Source organism: Syngnathoides biaculeatus, chromosome 12 (genome assembly GCF_019802595.1).
Source record: "Syngnathoides biaculeatus isolate LvHL_M chromosome 12, ASM1980259v1, whole genome shotgun sequence".
In the NCBI taxonomy this organism is placed as follows: Eukaryota; Metazoa; Chordata; class Actinopteri; order Syngnathiformes; family Syngnathidae; genus Syngnathoides; species Syngnathoides biaculeatus.
The window spans coordinates 22,979,071-22,994,843 of NC_084651.1; the positions used below are offsets into that span (position 1 = coordinate 22,979,071).

The 15,773-nt window shown below is 40.7% G+C and overlaps 1 protein-coding gene across 4 annotated transcripts in view; it reads left to right on the forward strand.

Moving 5' to 3' along the window:
• LOC133509803 (adhesion G protein-coupled receptor A1) overlaps positions 1–15,773 on the forward strand; it is a 244,421-nt gene that overhangs the window by 197,603 nt on the left and 31,045 nt on the right. For all 4 annotated transcript variants that reach the window (XM_061837178.1, XM_061837179.1, XM_061837180.1 and 1 more), the window contains one exon: positions 8,777–8,904. In XM_061837178.1, the coding sequence (XP_061693162.1) occupies positions 8,777–8,904 (128 nt within the window). The remainder of the gene's footprint in view (positions 1–8,776; positions 8,905–15,773) is intronic.

Below are 15,773 nucleotides of genomic sequence, written 5' to 3' on the forward strand. Positions count from 1 at the left end.
GAGGACTGGGGTTCAAATCCCGGCCCCGCCTGTGTGTGGAGTTTCCATGTTCTCCCCGTGCCTGCATGGATTTCCTCCAGGCACACCGGTTTCCTCCCACATCCCAAAACCATGCGTCAATTGGAGATTGCAAATTACCCCGAGGTGTGGTGTGAGTGGGACTGTTGTTCGTCCCTATGTGCTCTGCAATTGGCTGGCAACCAGTTCATGGTTACCCAGCCTGATGACGACTGGGATTGGCTCCGGCACTCCCGCGACCCTCATAAGCATAAGCGGCTCAGAAAATGGAAGTATTTTTGTTCCACTAGGTGTTACAAAAACCAATCAATCAGGACCCTATGTTGTGAGATCTGTAATTGCAACACATCAAGCTATGTTATGAATTTTTAAATACAGGACTCTCGTTTGATGTGCGTCCACGTCTCAGATGAACAAAAATTAACAGGGATGCATCAACTACGTACATTAAATCATTGTGTTTCGGACCCGCCCTTTGTATGTATGAATGTATGCGTGTGTGTGTTTGTGGGTATTGGTGAAGACCTTCCACACACAGCAAATCAAATGCCGAATCCTATCTTTGTGCGAGCCAACTAGAGGAAGAGTGGCGCACGTTATTTTATAATGGACAATAAATTTTCATTATTGTGGTAACAACCGCCACACCGCTCTCGATGCAGCAACCCGCTGGCATAACAGTGTTTGCTCCATTGATACACACAACTAGGACAAAAAGAAAGTTAACTGTTTATTACGGTCACTAGCCTGCGAGCTAATGAGCTAGTGAGCTAAGGTTTGGAGCTATAAAGCTCACAGGATCGCAGCAACATCATTAAAATTCGATAGTAGTTGGAGTTCTGTGTGTGTTCCCCACATAACACACACAACAGGAACGTTAACTGCTCATAAATCATAACCTATGCCATAATACCTACCATACATACATGCTGTAAATCATAACAATTCAGACAGTAGTTTACCTCAGTGAACTGCTTTTCAGCATCATTTGATTGACCGGTGGATGTCTCACATAACAGTCCAGAAGCTCAACAGCTGGCCTATTTATTTATTTTTTTTTACATTTTATATATCTTTTATTTAACCAGGTTAAAGTGTTTTAAGAGAGAAAATCTTTTTCAAAAGCCAAGAGGCAACAGAAATTTGATCGGAAGCAGAAGTTATACAGTAAATTACAGCAACATTCATACAATAAGTGAAAATAAAGACTAAAAAAAATTACAGTTATATTAGAAGTCAAGGCATCTGAGTGAAAAACCATGACAAAGCCCAAAATCTTTCGAGTACATACCTTTTTTTATTTTTCCATTCAAATTTAGGGGAGTACCATTTTTTTCTGGGCCTCTTCACTGGATTAATGACTCTATACCGATGTGCCAAATATGTATTATTTGTTCATGGGTAATTTAGACTCTGAGCTAATAATTAGAATCTGATTTGTTTATTGTTTTCATTAATCTTAATCTTTATTGTCCTACATTACTATGCCAATGTTCAAGGATCTTTAAAATTGAAAGTGAATTCTTCCTTTAAGGGCAATACATTATTGTGCACTATAACATCATATCAGTGGCAAAAAAAAAAAAAAAAAAAAAAAAATATATATATATATATATATATATATATATATATATATATATATATATATATATATACCTCAAAAATCTATTTATTCATTCATTCATCTTCTGTACTGCTTATCCTCACTAAAGTCACAGATGTGCTGAAGCCTATGCCAGCTATCTTTGGGTGAAAGGTGAGGTACATCCAAAACCGGTTTCCAGTAAATCTCGGGGCACATATAAATAACCATTCACACTCATATTCCCACATGCAGCCAAATTTTAACTCCTCAATTAACCTACCACATATGTTTTTGGGATGCAGGAAGAAATCGGAGAACCTGGAGAAAATCCATGCAGGCACAGGGAGAACATGCAAAATTCCACAGGCTGGGGCTTGAACACGAGTCCTCAGAATTGTCAGGCTGATGTGCTAATCAGTAGTGCACCGTGCCACCTATTTTACAAATAAAAACCGGAAATACAGTGGGATTGCTAAACCAAAATCCTCATAGTGGAGGATTATTTTATCTTTACTCTGTGATAAATTGCAGGGACTCATACTTCCAGGGATGGGACTCATTTTTTCCAGACGTTAGCATCTAGGGACTCTCATTGTCTCAACTGTTAAATGATGTGTGTGTGTGTGTGTGTGTGTGTGTGTGTGTGTGTGTGTTTGTGTGTGGGCAGAGAGCGAGAGAATGGGAAGCATCACCAAGCTCTTAAAGCGTCAATATCCCCGACTGGACTTGGTAGTAAATCCTGACTGGATGCTATGTGTGTGAATGGGGTGTCCTGCTGTTCATGTTTACCTCCCCTGCTTCAGGTGCTTCGATGATTCATAGTGGTGCTTTTCAGAAAGCTGCAAGGGTGATGATCCATGTCTCTTCAGTAGCATTTTGGCAACATTCCAAAGGGCTGCTACAATGTTATGAAGCACTTTTCAGCAATCCCAGTATGAAAACAAAAAACACGCTGAGGATAATAAGGTTCAAGCAGCTGAGGGAGAATGTTGTCCATGAAGTGATGAAGAGGCACTATCGATTAAATCTAAAGGAGTTTGCAGTCTTAAGAACGACATATGGTCAGGGTTACCCTAACCCTAACCTAACCCTAAACACTAAAATAATGATACACGCAGACCTCAACTATGGCAAGTCCTTCAGGTGGTATTGTTAAGCTCAATAAAAGAATGACATTGAAACATACACAGGACATTTAAACAAAAGAGGTAATGAAAAACCCAGGGAAGTATTTGTTTTTTCCAAAGCCACAGGAAAAAAGAAAAAAAAAAATTTCAAGACATTGTATTCTTAAGAGTAAAAAGTTAAAATCCCCAGTAGCACGTATAATTGTTAAATTTGTCAATTTGTCCTTTTCTGATCACTATCAAATGCTTGTGGCACATTGGTGAGGGTCAAACTACAAATCAGACTAGGATCACTCTGTTTTCTTTCCTTAAATCATCTCTACAAGCAGAAGGAACATGCCTGTTGTTTTCTGTAATGTAGCACAGATCTTTTCTTCTTCTTTAGCCCATACTACAAGATACATGAGCTCCATCACTTGGGGCAGTAGCTCACTCAGTAATAATTCACAGTTTTCCGTTAAAGGAGGAGTTGGATGTGCATAGACTAATCCCAACTGTTTCACGCTTGGCTGTAACCTGCCACAAATCAAACACACCCTTCCCCTAGAGCTACTTTCTTTTTCATAAAAATATCTCTGACCTTTTGTCTCCAGCTCCTATGACTTTACCAGAACTCTTCAAGCTATTCCAAATCTGAAGGGTGTCCATTATAAAACATGTTTCATTTAGGTACCACCTATAAGCTTTTTGGGTGATTGATGGTGTCGTGGTACACACGCCTGACTTTGGTATGGGCAGCATGGGATCATTTCTCGCGCAGTGATGGTATCGATATGTTCCCTGTGACTGACTGATGACCAGTTCATGGTGGAGGCCACCTTTTGCCCAATAATAGCTCAGATAGCCTCCAGTACTCCTGTGACCCTTGTGAGGATAAGTGGCTTGGACAGTGGACATGCCATGTAAACGTTTCCTTGAGAAATTAAAAAAGAGGGTCCATCACATAATTTTGTTCCCCAGCCAAAAAAACATCCCTCCTTATCCTTGATGTCATAAGGGACATCTTCCTTGTTCCAAAGTGGTCCTGAGTACACACCCAAGATTCACCTTCCTATCTTTCTCTGAGCTGTTCACCAACTGCTTTTCTTGCATCTTTCTCTCCAAGCACATTGGCAAATACTATATGTATATGTATGTACATTTCAACTCTAAATCACATTGCTGTATGAGCTGTGACTCTGGCGCTGGCCTATAAAAAAAGAGAAAGGAATACTACAGCTCCTCTGGTCCCGTGGTGCCTCGAGTTCTGGCGGGAGGAGCTGGGTGCTTGGGGACAAGTGTGTTATCTCTGGCCACATACTAGCAGAAGCTGGATGGATTGGTTCTGTTTTGGAAATGCAACTGACAATTCAAGTACATAATTTAGCTCACCAAATAAAAAGCTTAATTTCAGCACTGTTCATTCCTGGTGCCATGGGCATTTGTTTTTCCATCAACATCTTCACATCACTGTAATTGTAATTAACCAATTGTCATTGTCCTTCAATGACATCCCTCTGAGGGTAAATAAAAACTCAATATTTCCTTTTTAAACATAAATTAGCAAATTGCATGTAGTTTTTTTAATATTTTGGAACCTCTCATATGCTGTCTTGTCACTGAGCATCCAAAATCACAACTGAAACTTCAGCACATTGTATCGTTCAGGCCCATGCAATTTCCAGCCATTTTGTTTTAACTTTCCAAAATGCTATCTGCTGTTAAGATTTTTTTCTTCCACTTTTTCTACCATTTGTATTTTTTCCTAATGTTTTTGGAAGTGAAACACAGTCAATTACTATAGATAAATTGATTTTCTACGAGAGAAAATAATGGCATTGTAATTATACAACTCTTAAAACGATTACACTTTATCATTTCAAAGCTGATTCAAGATTCCAATAACCTCATTTATGGAAGTATTCATAAGCCAAGTAAGTAACTCTGTGCTCCATAGGTCTGACTATATACATCACCAAGAGTCAAAACATTCATAGTAAAGTGATTTCAGATTTCATAGTAAAATGCCCATTGAAAGAGGAGAGGTAAAGTATGTTTGCAATCCAAAGCTGAGTCATACTCAAAGGATGTGTTTATCCATCCATTATCCAAGCTGCTTGTCCTAACAAGGGTGGTGGAAGCGCTGGTGGCTATCCTACCTATCTTCGTGTAGGAGGTGGGATACACCCTGAACTGGTTGCCAGCCAATTGCTGGGCACATAGAAACAAACAACCATTCACACTCACAATTACACTTGGGGGCAATTTAGAATATCCAATGAATGCATATTTTGGGGATGGGAGAGGAAACCGGAGTGCCCGGAGAATACCCATGCATGCACGGGGAGAACATGCAAACTCCACACAGGCAGGTCCGGGATTGAACCCGGGACATCATAACTGTTAGGCCAACACTTTCCAGCTGAGTCACCGTGCCGCCTCACCAAACCTTCTTTTTAGTTTTTCTCTAGCTTTCTTGCCTGGCTGCTCGATCCTCATCATCCTAATATACTCACACTCTTTCCTCTGGACGTGTCCAAACCATCAAAGTCTCTATAACCTTGTCTCCACAACATCTAACATTGGCTGTCCCTCTGATGAGCTCATGTCTAATTTTATTCAAGCGAGTCACTCTGAGAGAGAACATCAACATCTTAATTTCGCCTCCTCCAGCTCTGCTTCCTGTTGCCTCTTCAGTGCCACTGTCTCTAATCTAACATCATGGCCGGCCTCACCACAACTTTGTCCTTCATCCTAGCAGAGTCTCTTCTGTCATACACCAGACACCTTCCGCCAGTCGTTCCAACCTGCTTGGACCCGTTTCTTCACTTCCTTACCACACTCGCCATTGCTCTGGATTGTTGACCCCAAGTATTTGAAGTGGTCCACCCTATCTATCTCTTCTCCCTGGATTCTCACTCTTCCGCTTCCACTCAGCTCATTCACGCACATATATTCTGTTTTACTTCAGCTAATCTTCATTCCTCTCCTTTCCAGTACACACCTCCATCTTTTTAATTGTTTCCCCACCTGCTCACTGTTTTCACTGCAAATCACATTATCATCTGTGATCATGGTCCAAGGGGATCCAAGTCTCACCTCATCTGTCAGCCTATTCATTACCACAGCAAACAAGAAGGGGCTCAGAGATGAGCCCTGATGCAGTCCCATCTCCACCTTAAGGTGCCAAAGTTTTTGTATCTCCCGCCATGAAAATCCTCTCGAGGAATTCTTTTTGAAGAAGGAGGAAATGTTTATACCAGTTTTACTGGCAGGAAAGTAGCTGTTTTTTCCTCCGTGTCAGCCAAAATGCCGTCTCATCTAATTGTATTGCTGGATATTGCTCGAATCCTTGGGAGGATGGATTCACTCTTCACACATTTCCAAAAGACCCAGTTCATCGTGAAAAATGGATTGCAGAGGTGCAAAGGACGAGAGCTTTGTGGGTTCCAAATGACAGATAGGTGCGTATAGAGCTATTAAGAAAAATAATTGACGGGGGGATGACGTAATCCTCTCAGAAGTAATAAAAGATCTGCGTCACAATATGTGCGTTTCTTTCAGCGTGTCCCTTTCGGGGTCACCACAGCATGTCATCTCAGATGAACGCATATATATGTTTGGCACAATTTTTACACCGAATGCCCTTCCTGACGCGACTGTTCTCAGGGAGTGGAGGCCCCAGTGGGATATGAACCCACAACCCCTGGTTTTACCAAACCAGTGCTCTAACCACTGAGCTACAAGGTTGCAGAATCTGCATAATAATAATAATAAAATATAATAAAATAAAGTACATTAGTCAGGGGTGCTAAATGATTTGACGTGGGTGGCCGCGGCGTTGTCATCATTGTTTATCATTGCCGCGGGGGTGCATCAGGCAGGGAGGTGGTTTGGCCATGTGCGGGAGGAGAAACAACCGGCCAGTTACTTCGCCCGTCAAGGGTCCTCCTGAGTACACTATATACTGACATCCAGACTGTCGGGGAGTCTGTTGTTAGTTCGAAGTGATCCGCTTATCATCTAAATATGTCTCAAAACGATAGAGTAATATTAACCGGGTCACTTCACTCGATTATGAGATGTTCTCGCTTCTAAAAGAGCTTCCGTTTCTGAAGGGGCGTTGGAAAATCTCGAAAATCTCTGTTGTTCGTCTCCCATAGCAGGTGGCACAGCGTCTTCTCAATGGCGACTGTACCAGTGTGACAGCTGTAAATGACATAGGAGGTAACATGGCTACCACTGGAATGTCAAGTGAGACTTTCGCAACTTTGCGCATGAATGACACGCTCTCCGCTCATTTTTTTTTTTTTTATAGACATTGAAGTGAATCATGTTATATGTAGTTTTCATAACAATATCTATTTTAAAATGTAGATAGCCATGTTGGTGGCACTTTGAATTCTTCTGTCACACCTACAGAGCACCTCACCACTGTTCTGCTGGCCTCATATGTGTCCTGCGCTATTCTAACATACGTGTAGATGTAAATACCATGAAAAAAAAGGGAATTTTGAACTTATGTCTTATATTCATGTTTTGATCTGAAAGCTAAAAATCTGCAGTACACAACAAAAACAAAAGAATTGACCTTCCCATTTTAACAGTTTTGGAGGGAACTGTGTATTGTGTTTGCCTTCCCCTGCATAGTCTGTATGTTAGGAACAAATACTGTCACATGCTATGCTTTAGAGACAAGGTTCCAGAGAGCAGACTTCGATGGTTTGGACATGTCCAGAGGCGAGAGAGTGAGTATATTGGTAGAAGGGTGCTGAGGATGGAGCTGCCAGGCAAAAGAGCAAGAGGAAGACCAAAGAAAAGGCTGATGGATGTTGTGAGGAAGGACATGAAGACTGTGGGTGTTAGAGAGGAAGATGCAAGAGATATAGGCTTAGATGGGTAAAGATGACACGGTGTGGCGACCCCTTATCGGGACAAGCCGAAAGGAAAAGAAGAAGAAATACTGTCACATGCTTGCCTGATCTGACCGCAGGCTTGTCGATAAAACTTGCCAGATATTATATCATAAATTGAGATTTTGTAGTCGGCGCCATTCAATAGTCCAGTGTCCAATTTTGTGTCATACTATCAGTCCATCAGAGTGCAAACCATCATTTTGTCTGTTTCCCAATACAACAGATCTAATATAAACTTCATAATGTTGTTTATTATGTGTTTACTGTGAGTTAGATCACAGTGGCCCTCTGCTGATAATACTTGATGACATCGCCTGAAATAACACTTCTTTGAAAAGAATGACATTTTCTTTTGCAATGTTCTTCTCTGGCTTACAGTGTCAGCTCAATTCTCAGAATGCAATATGTAAACCCCTGGATGAAATATTCCATCAATATTTTTTGTCTTTTGAGCTCAGTTGGACTTTTATCGATCTATCCATCCATTTTCGGAGCCGTTTATCCTCACAAGGGTTGTGGGAAGCACTAAAGAAAATCCTGGCCATCTTTGAGCAGGAAGCGGGATACACCCTGAACAGGTCGGCAGCCAGTCACAGGCCACAAATAAACAAGCAACCACTCATACTCACGTTCGCACCTACGAGCAATTATAGAGTCTTCAATTAACTTACTGCGCATGTTTGTGGGATACATGAGGAAAGCAGAATACATGGGGAAAACCCAAGCGGGCATGGGTAGAACATGCAAAAGCTACACAGGCAGAGCTCGGATTTGAACCCAGTCTCCTCAGAAATGCAAAGTGGATGTGCTAACCAGTTGTTCACCGTGACGGCCATTTTTAATCTTATTCTTAATTGTTTTAAATGTTGTGTTCGATCTTTTGTACAGCTCTCTTACAGCTGAATTGAATTTTCAAACTCCAAAATATTTTCTGGCAGTCAATTTGTATTTCACTAGTCCCTGTCTGTCTTCTCAGGAATATTCTGAGCAGCTCTCATCATCTTCGTACTTGGTTGGATTTTGTGGGATGCTGTAACTATGAAGGCCAAACGCTTGTCAATTTTACTCCTCATAAAACTAAACCTTTCATATTATTTGACATGAAAGTGACGAATTTCCTCTAATCTCCATTTTGCTCCTTTATTTCCCAGGATCTGAAGAAGGTGCTCTCTTTCCCCCCATACCCAGGGGAGTTTTTGCACCCGGTCGTGTATGCCTGCACGGCGGTCATGTTGCTCTGCCTCTTTGCCTCCATCATCACATATATAGTTCATCACAGGTAAGAAAATTCACCCCTTTAGCAAATATTTATGTTGAAGAGTGCATTGGCAGACTGATAATTTGTTATGGGTGCACCCAGCCTTGCTCTCGCTTCTGGCTGTGATAGTCACAAACCTCCCAAGACTCTAAACATGATATGTCCAATAAAAAATGGATAGATGATGCTGCAAAGGGTCACTAAAAGAATTTAAAATTGAATCTCTTCATTTCATTTTATTTTGAATCATGGGCCATGAATGCGCTGAGTGTCGTGTGAGTCGGATGCTTTAGACTGGGAGAAAACACTATAGCTACTTTGACGAAGAGCATGTAAATCATACAAACCAGCGATAGAGTGTACGTGTTTGTGCATGCAGGCACACATGTTTTTTAAATGCATTTCGTATCTAATGGATTACAGCAGAGTACAGACCATCTATTTTCCATTTTTGTAGCATGGTGATCAGAATAGAGAATGTGATCATATGACTGATTATTGTTTCCCCTCCATTTGCACAGAAAGATAGCTTTTGTCAAGCTTTTTTTTTTTTTTTTTAGAAATTTTAGAATGGATGGAATGGAAAGGGTGGAGACAAGATGATTGGCATTATCTAGCCCACTAAATGCAGCATTTATAAATGTCATCTGACTCTCAGAAGTAGCTTGAGTGAAGAACAGATATAGATATTTAATTTCATGGAAAAGTGAAAGAAACAGTGACTATGTAATCATGGTCTCTGTTTATTGTATGTCTAATAAAATAATTTATGCACTTCAGAACACATAATTATAGAGTGTATAATGTTACTGTTATTTAAGGACGAAACAAGTATATTGTAAAGTAAAATTACAGCCAGACAAAGTCAATATATACGTTTTAAAATCTGCAAAATGCTCAGAGAGGGCACTCGCCTAAGCATCTCCCCTCCTACTCCCTCCTTCATCCCCTGGTAACTCTTCAGGACTGAGCAGAATTGTTTCATAACACTTAAATTGTATAGTATCACTCAAGCTGAATGTCAGTCTTTGAAGCACTAACAGGGTGATAAATGGGCAAAACGCAGGGGTGGGTTGCTCAAGGCCAGACCCAACTGGTTCTTTCTCGTGTCACATTACACGTGTACTATATTCAACATACGTGAAAAGGTTAAATCAGTCGCTGTGTCACGCCCTCTTTTAAAGAAAGAAATTATGTACCTATTTTTTTTACCCTCTATAATATGCTTTTTTTTTTTGCAAATATCTCTCTTTCGCTTCTCTGAATGTGATTTGAGTGTTGGCAATCCCAACTTTATTTCTGTATGCTAAATTTGTTTTGGATAAAAATTAAACAGGTCCCACAGGTGAGAATTACTGAATTAGTGACAGACATGAAAAGTCTCACCAAACTATCCTGACATCTATCCATGATCTGAGCCGCTTATTCTCACTAGGGTTGTTGTAGTGCTCGAGCCTATCCCAGGTGTCTTCGGGGAGGAGGTGGGGTACACCCTGAACTGGGTGCCACCTAACCGCAAGGCACAGAGAACACCAAAAGGCAATTAAGAGTGTCCAATTAATCTCACCAAACTAAATTTGTTCAATACAATGACTCTTTATAAGTAAATACAAATGATACTCGCTATATTGCTCATTTTTGTGCTGCACCTGCAGTGTATGCTCTGTGAGGCAAGTTACATTTTTGGTTCTGATTTGGCTCAGAGCAAGTTTAATAACACGTCCTAATCCCTCTGTTCTCAATCCGCTGTTCTCCAAACAACCAGTGACACAAATATTTGTGTATTCATGAGAGGCAGAGATATTTTATGTTTGTTGCCAGCATAATTAAAAAGTTCAAGACAACATTTTGTAAAGGTATCCAGGGCTGGGAGAAAAAAAAAAAAGAATTATATCATGATTTTCCTTGGAAATCACATTAACAAACTTAAATTAATTATTAACTACCGTTATTTCTCGAAAATAATGCACAATTTTTCCAAAAATATTTTCAAAAAGTCGATAGAGCGCACTATATTTAGGTATGGGTGAAAACTAAAATATACAATCACATTGTATAGTCGTATACAGGTACTGTACATACTGGTAAAAAATGTATACATATACATTTCAATATGATATTTGATGTCTTATGTTACAGATTTTTATATATTACGGTAATGTGCAGCACTAACCTGAACTCTGACCTCCTGGGGGAGTAGGAACCTTTGCATTTTATGATTGTTAGCATAGCATATTTGTTGTTACTCCACCAAACATCAGAAACGAAAACCTGTGAGTTTGTTTTAACTTAAATGAAGACAAAAAATGTCAATTATAAGGGTTAGTTGTGGAGCTGCTCTTAAAACAAATTTGTCATAACTCTGGCCAATGACGTGGCCAAACCAGAAGTAAAACAACGTGAGCTGAAACTACGTAGTATGATCATACGATCACTCAAAAAAAAAAACGTACCGCTGCATCAGCAAATGCACAAAGATTATGATTAATAATTGTTGTATAGATGTTTTTTGAAAAACAATACAAGTACAAACAATAAAAGTACAGACCAAAAAAAATACAGATAATTCCTAATATTTTTAGCATATGGATAGCAGAAAATTTGTGGTGCGCACTATACATTGGTAGAAGGTAGGGACAAGTACAAACAATAAAAGTACAGACCAAAAAAAAAATACAAATACAGATAATTCCTAATATTTTGAGCATATGGATAGCAGAAAATTTGTGGTGCGCACTGTACATTGGTAGAAGGTAGGGGGGGGTTTAGGTGAACGTTGGGGGTGTGGATTACACTTCAGAACACATTATACCCGAGAAATTACAGTATTTTAAAAAATGAAACAAAAGTGATGATAAGCAGTTCAGAACATGGATGGATGGAAAACAAAACAGAACAAAAACATTCCTTAACTTTAGCTATCATGAATTTGGAAATCAGAAAACATTTCACATTTTCAGATATAGTATCAAATAAGGCAATGAAAGAAGCTGCTTGGAAATTGCTTTTCCTTCATAAATTGTTAAAACAGCTTACAGATAAGTAGAACATCATGTACCACATCACATGTACATTTCTTTAAGAAGGCATATTTATACAGTTGTTTTAGAGGTATTTTAAATGATGCAGGGAATATACTTGGTTGGGAAAGCATATTACAAATGCTTGGGGCCAGACTGGCAAAGGTTTGCACTTCTTTTTAATGTGTCATTGGAAGTACCAGACAAACAATAGTGTGAACTCCTGTTGTGTACAGAATTAAACAATTGGACGGATAACTGGGTGCAGTACATATGCATTCGAGTCTCTCAAGTGCCTGCCCATAGTTCAAGAGTACAATGGCACACCAATGATTTTTGTTGTTATTGTTGTTGTTTTTAGCTACGTTATAAAATGTGTCTTGAAGTAAGCCATTCAGATTTCGGATAATTAAAATAAGGGTAGTGGGCAGCTACGTGAGTGAACACATGCATTTTGAGTTCCTTTTTTATTTTTTGAGTTCCATTTGGGGTCTCAAAATATGAGACAGGAGGACATCCCAATTCCTGCCACACTCTGAGGGAAGGGGTGTACAGGGTTAATGTACTTGACTCAGTGAAATCCCACTGCAGAGCTTGTGAAAACCTCCTTCCAGGGAGGGCAGCAGCTAGTTTGATTCATGGCATCTTTGCTTGATCCAGTTCAATACCTAGACTGTGGCAAAGGCAGCAGCTCTAGTTTTTATCCAGAGCTGTGAAGCCTGGCCTCAGACACATGTCCTAGCTCACTGTCATCTTCAGTTGGCTCAAGTGCAACTGGATTACCATTTGTGACTGTGATGATTTCCAGGTTATATGATATTTGATATTATTGCTGTGGATTTAATAAATAGTTGACCCAGGAATGTTGTTAAAAACTGTCAAACTATATATTGCTTTTGTTTGACTTTCTCAGCCTATTCTGTAACAGGAAGCTATAACATGGTAAAGTGGGTTAAGTGCCTTGTCCATGGTTATGTATCCCTGGGCTCAATGCAAATACTGTATATGCAGTTTTTCCAAGAAGCTTCTATTGATCTAGTGGACCAGAAATAATCCCCATTCATCTTCAAGTCATCCTGCAGTGATTGCTGTTTGTGTGGCTTTACCGCTTTGTGTACGTAGTCACATTATTGACATGTTGGGAAGCTCTTTACCACAGGAACTTCACTTTAAAACCAGTTTGATTTGTTAGAATTACTGTACAAAGCTATTTTATGTCACTGAATGTGGATTACCTTACCTAATTTTGGTGCAGCCAGCTTGTATTCAGTCCTCCGCTCAGTGCTAGTGAGAATCTAAATGGTCATTTGTCTCTATGTTAAATGTTCCCTGAGATAAACAGTTGATCAGTCTGACTTTCACCTAGAACCATCTGAGATAAGATACAGATTCCTGTGACCATGAACATGATAAACCTTGTAGAGGATGGATGAATGGATGGATAGGAAGATGAATGGAGTGGAGTATTTTATGTGGCAGGATGCTGAAGCGGGCGGCACAGTGGAGCAGCTGTAAAGTGTTGGCCTCACAATTTTGAGGTTCAGGGTTCAATTCCAGCTCCAACTGTGTGGCGTTTGCATGTTAATCCCGTGCCTGGATCTGTTTTCTCTGGGCCCTCCGGTTTCCTCCCACATCCCATAGACATTCAACATTGCTCTGACACTCTAAATTGCCCCTAGGTGTGATTGTGTCTGCGGCTGTTTGTCTCTTTATGCTCTGCGATTGGCTGCCAAAAAAATCTGGGTGTACCCTGCCTCTTGCTCGATAACAGCTGGGATAGGCTCCAGCAATACTGCAACCCTTGTGAGGATAAGCAGCTAAGAAAATGGATGGATATTGAAGTGACTAATGCTAGTTATAATAGCATGTTTATGGCCCCGTCACACCATGACGTTCTGGCCAGCGTCCTATAGCGTTTGAGGAAACATTGGTAGTCGCTCATGGTTGCCTGGATAGCCCCAGAGTAGCGTTGTAGCCACGCCAGTGAACGTCAATGATCGCTGGGAATCGGCGGAGAACGCTGGTCCGGAAAAAAAGTTTTGAACATGCACAAAAGTTCTCACCGAGACCAGCGTTCATCAACGTTTAATTTTAAACGCGACAGAACGTTCAAGAACATCCGTGGAACGTTTTACTAAGATTCGCCAAGCATTGCATGCGTTTGCCTATCGTTAGTCAGTCGTAACTCTAGCTTTACTTGGATGTTACTTAATCATTTGCTTTGCAGTGAACGGCTCACTGGCAACCTGTCAACGCCCACTGAACAATCCCCTAGCGCACACAGCGTGTAACCAAAGTGAAACGAACGTCTTTTGGTCTCCATTGAGCGTCATCCGAGCGTTTCCCGAGCTTCCATGCATATGGGTATATAAACCGATGCTTTGTAAAAGCAAGGTCCATTTAATATTACGCTACAGTAGAGAGCACCTACTATGGAAGATCCAGAAAAACTCCACCAGACTATCCTCAACAGCCCGGTCCAGGATCCTGCAATCCTTTCTCTGCTGCTTTTGTCTCTTTGTCGGACCGTCCTCACTGGGGTTTGCAAGGTGTTTAGGGTTCCCAGGGGGTGTCACATGGTGCGTGACTTTGCGACGTCCTCTTCCTCCTGCTGTTGTTTTTCCTCCAAAGACATTGCTCGTGATGAAAGAGGCTTAGCTTTCTTACTAGCAGCGCTAGTTGGTGAAGTCCGCGCCCAAACTTTTTTTCTTCTCGGCGGCATGATGCTCACTGTTCTAACTCACGACAACAACTGAAGTGACTATGAACTTTCCAACGTTTTAGTGCCGGTTCCACTGTAAAAATTCCATGCCAGCAAAATGCTTTTCGTCGTTATTCAACCAATTGGTGACACGCTCAACACACTCGTCTTACGTTGACAAATCGCTCGTCGCGCCCCAATGACGCGTTTGCACACGCTAATGCTTTTTAGGGGTATCTTATTTGGTCGCTGTTACACGCTTTTCGTGCATTAGACACACTGTAAGTCATGCGTTAGACACACATTAATCACACGCCACATGTGTCATCCGCCTTTGAGAACGCTGAAAAATAGAATGATTGAAATGTTCAGAGGACGTTAACCAGAACTTCATGGTGTGACAGAGCCTTAAGGAGGAAATTTTGAAACAAGGCAGCACGGTAGCTCAGTTGTTAAAGCGTTGGCCTCACAGTTCTGAGGTCGAGGGTCCGATCCCGGGCCCGCCTGTGTGGAGTTAGGATGTTCTCCCGGTGACTGCGTGGGTTTTCACCGGGCACTCCGGTTTCCTCTCACGTCCCAAAATCATGCAACATTAATTGGACACTAAATTGCCCCGTGGTGTGATTGTGAGTGCGAATGGTTGTTTGTGTCTATGTGCCCTGAAATTGGCTGGCAACCAGTTCAGTGTGTACCCTGCCTCCTGCCCGATGACAGCTGGGATAGGCTTGAGCACTCCCGTGACCCTCGTGAGGATAAGCGGCTAAGAAAATTGATGGATGAATATTGAAACAAGTACACACTTACTTCTTGTAAAAGGAAAATTTTATTGGTATTGTTATACTTCATAGTTAGACTATTATCTATATATATATTATATTTTTACTGTGGGTGCAGTTTTTACTGTTGTAGAAAAGTTATTTATTATAAGGTTACCAAATTATTTGAAACGCAAAATAATTCACGGTGTACAGATTCTTAAATAACATTTAAGGGTCCCATGTTTTGGCTTTTTAAACTTCCATAGAGTGACTAACATTGACTTAGTACAAAAGTGTCAATTTCATTTAAAAAATCCCCTTGGTTATGTCTTGAGTGTCCAGAAAAGGCCCCTGTGAGAGCTACTTCTATTTGACCTAGTTTTGTATCCGCTTTGTCCATACTTGGCGAAG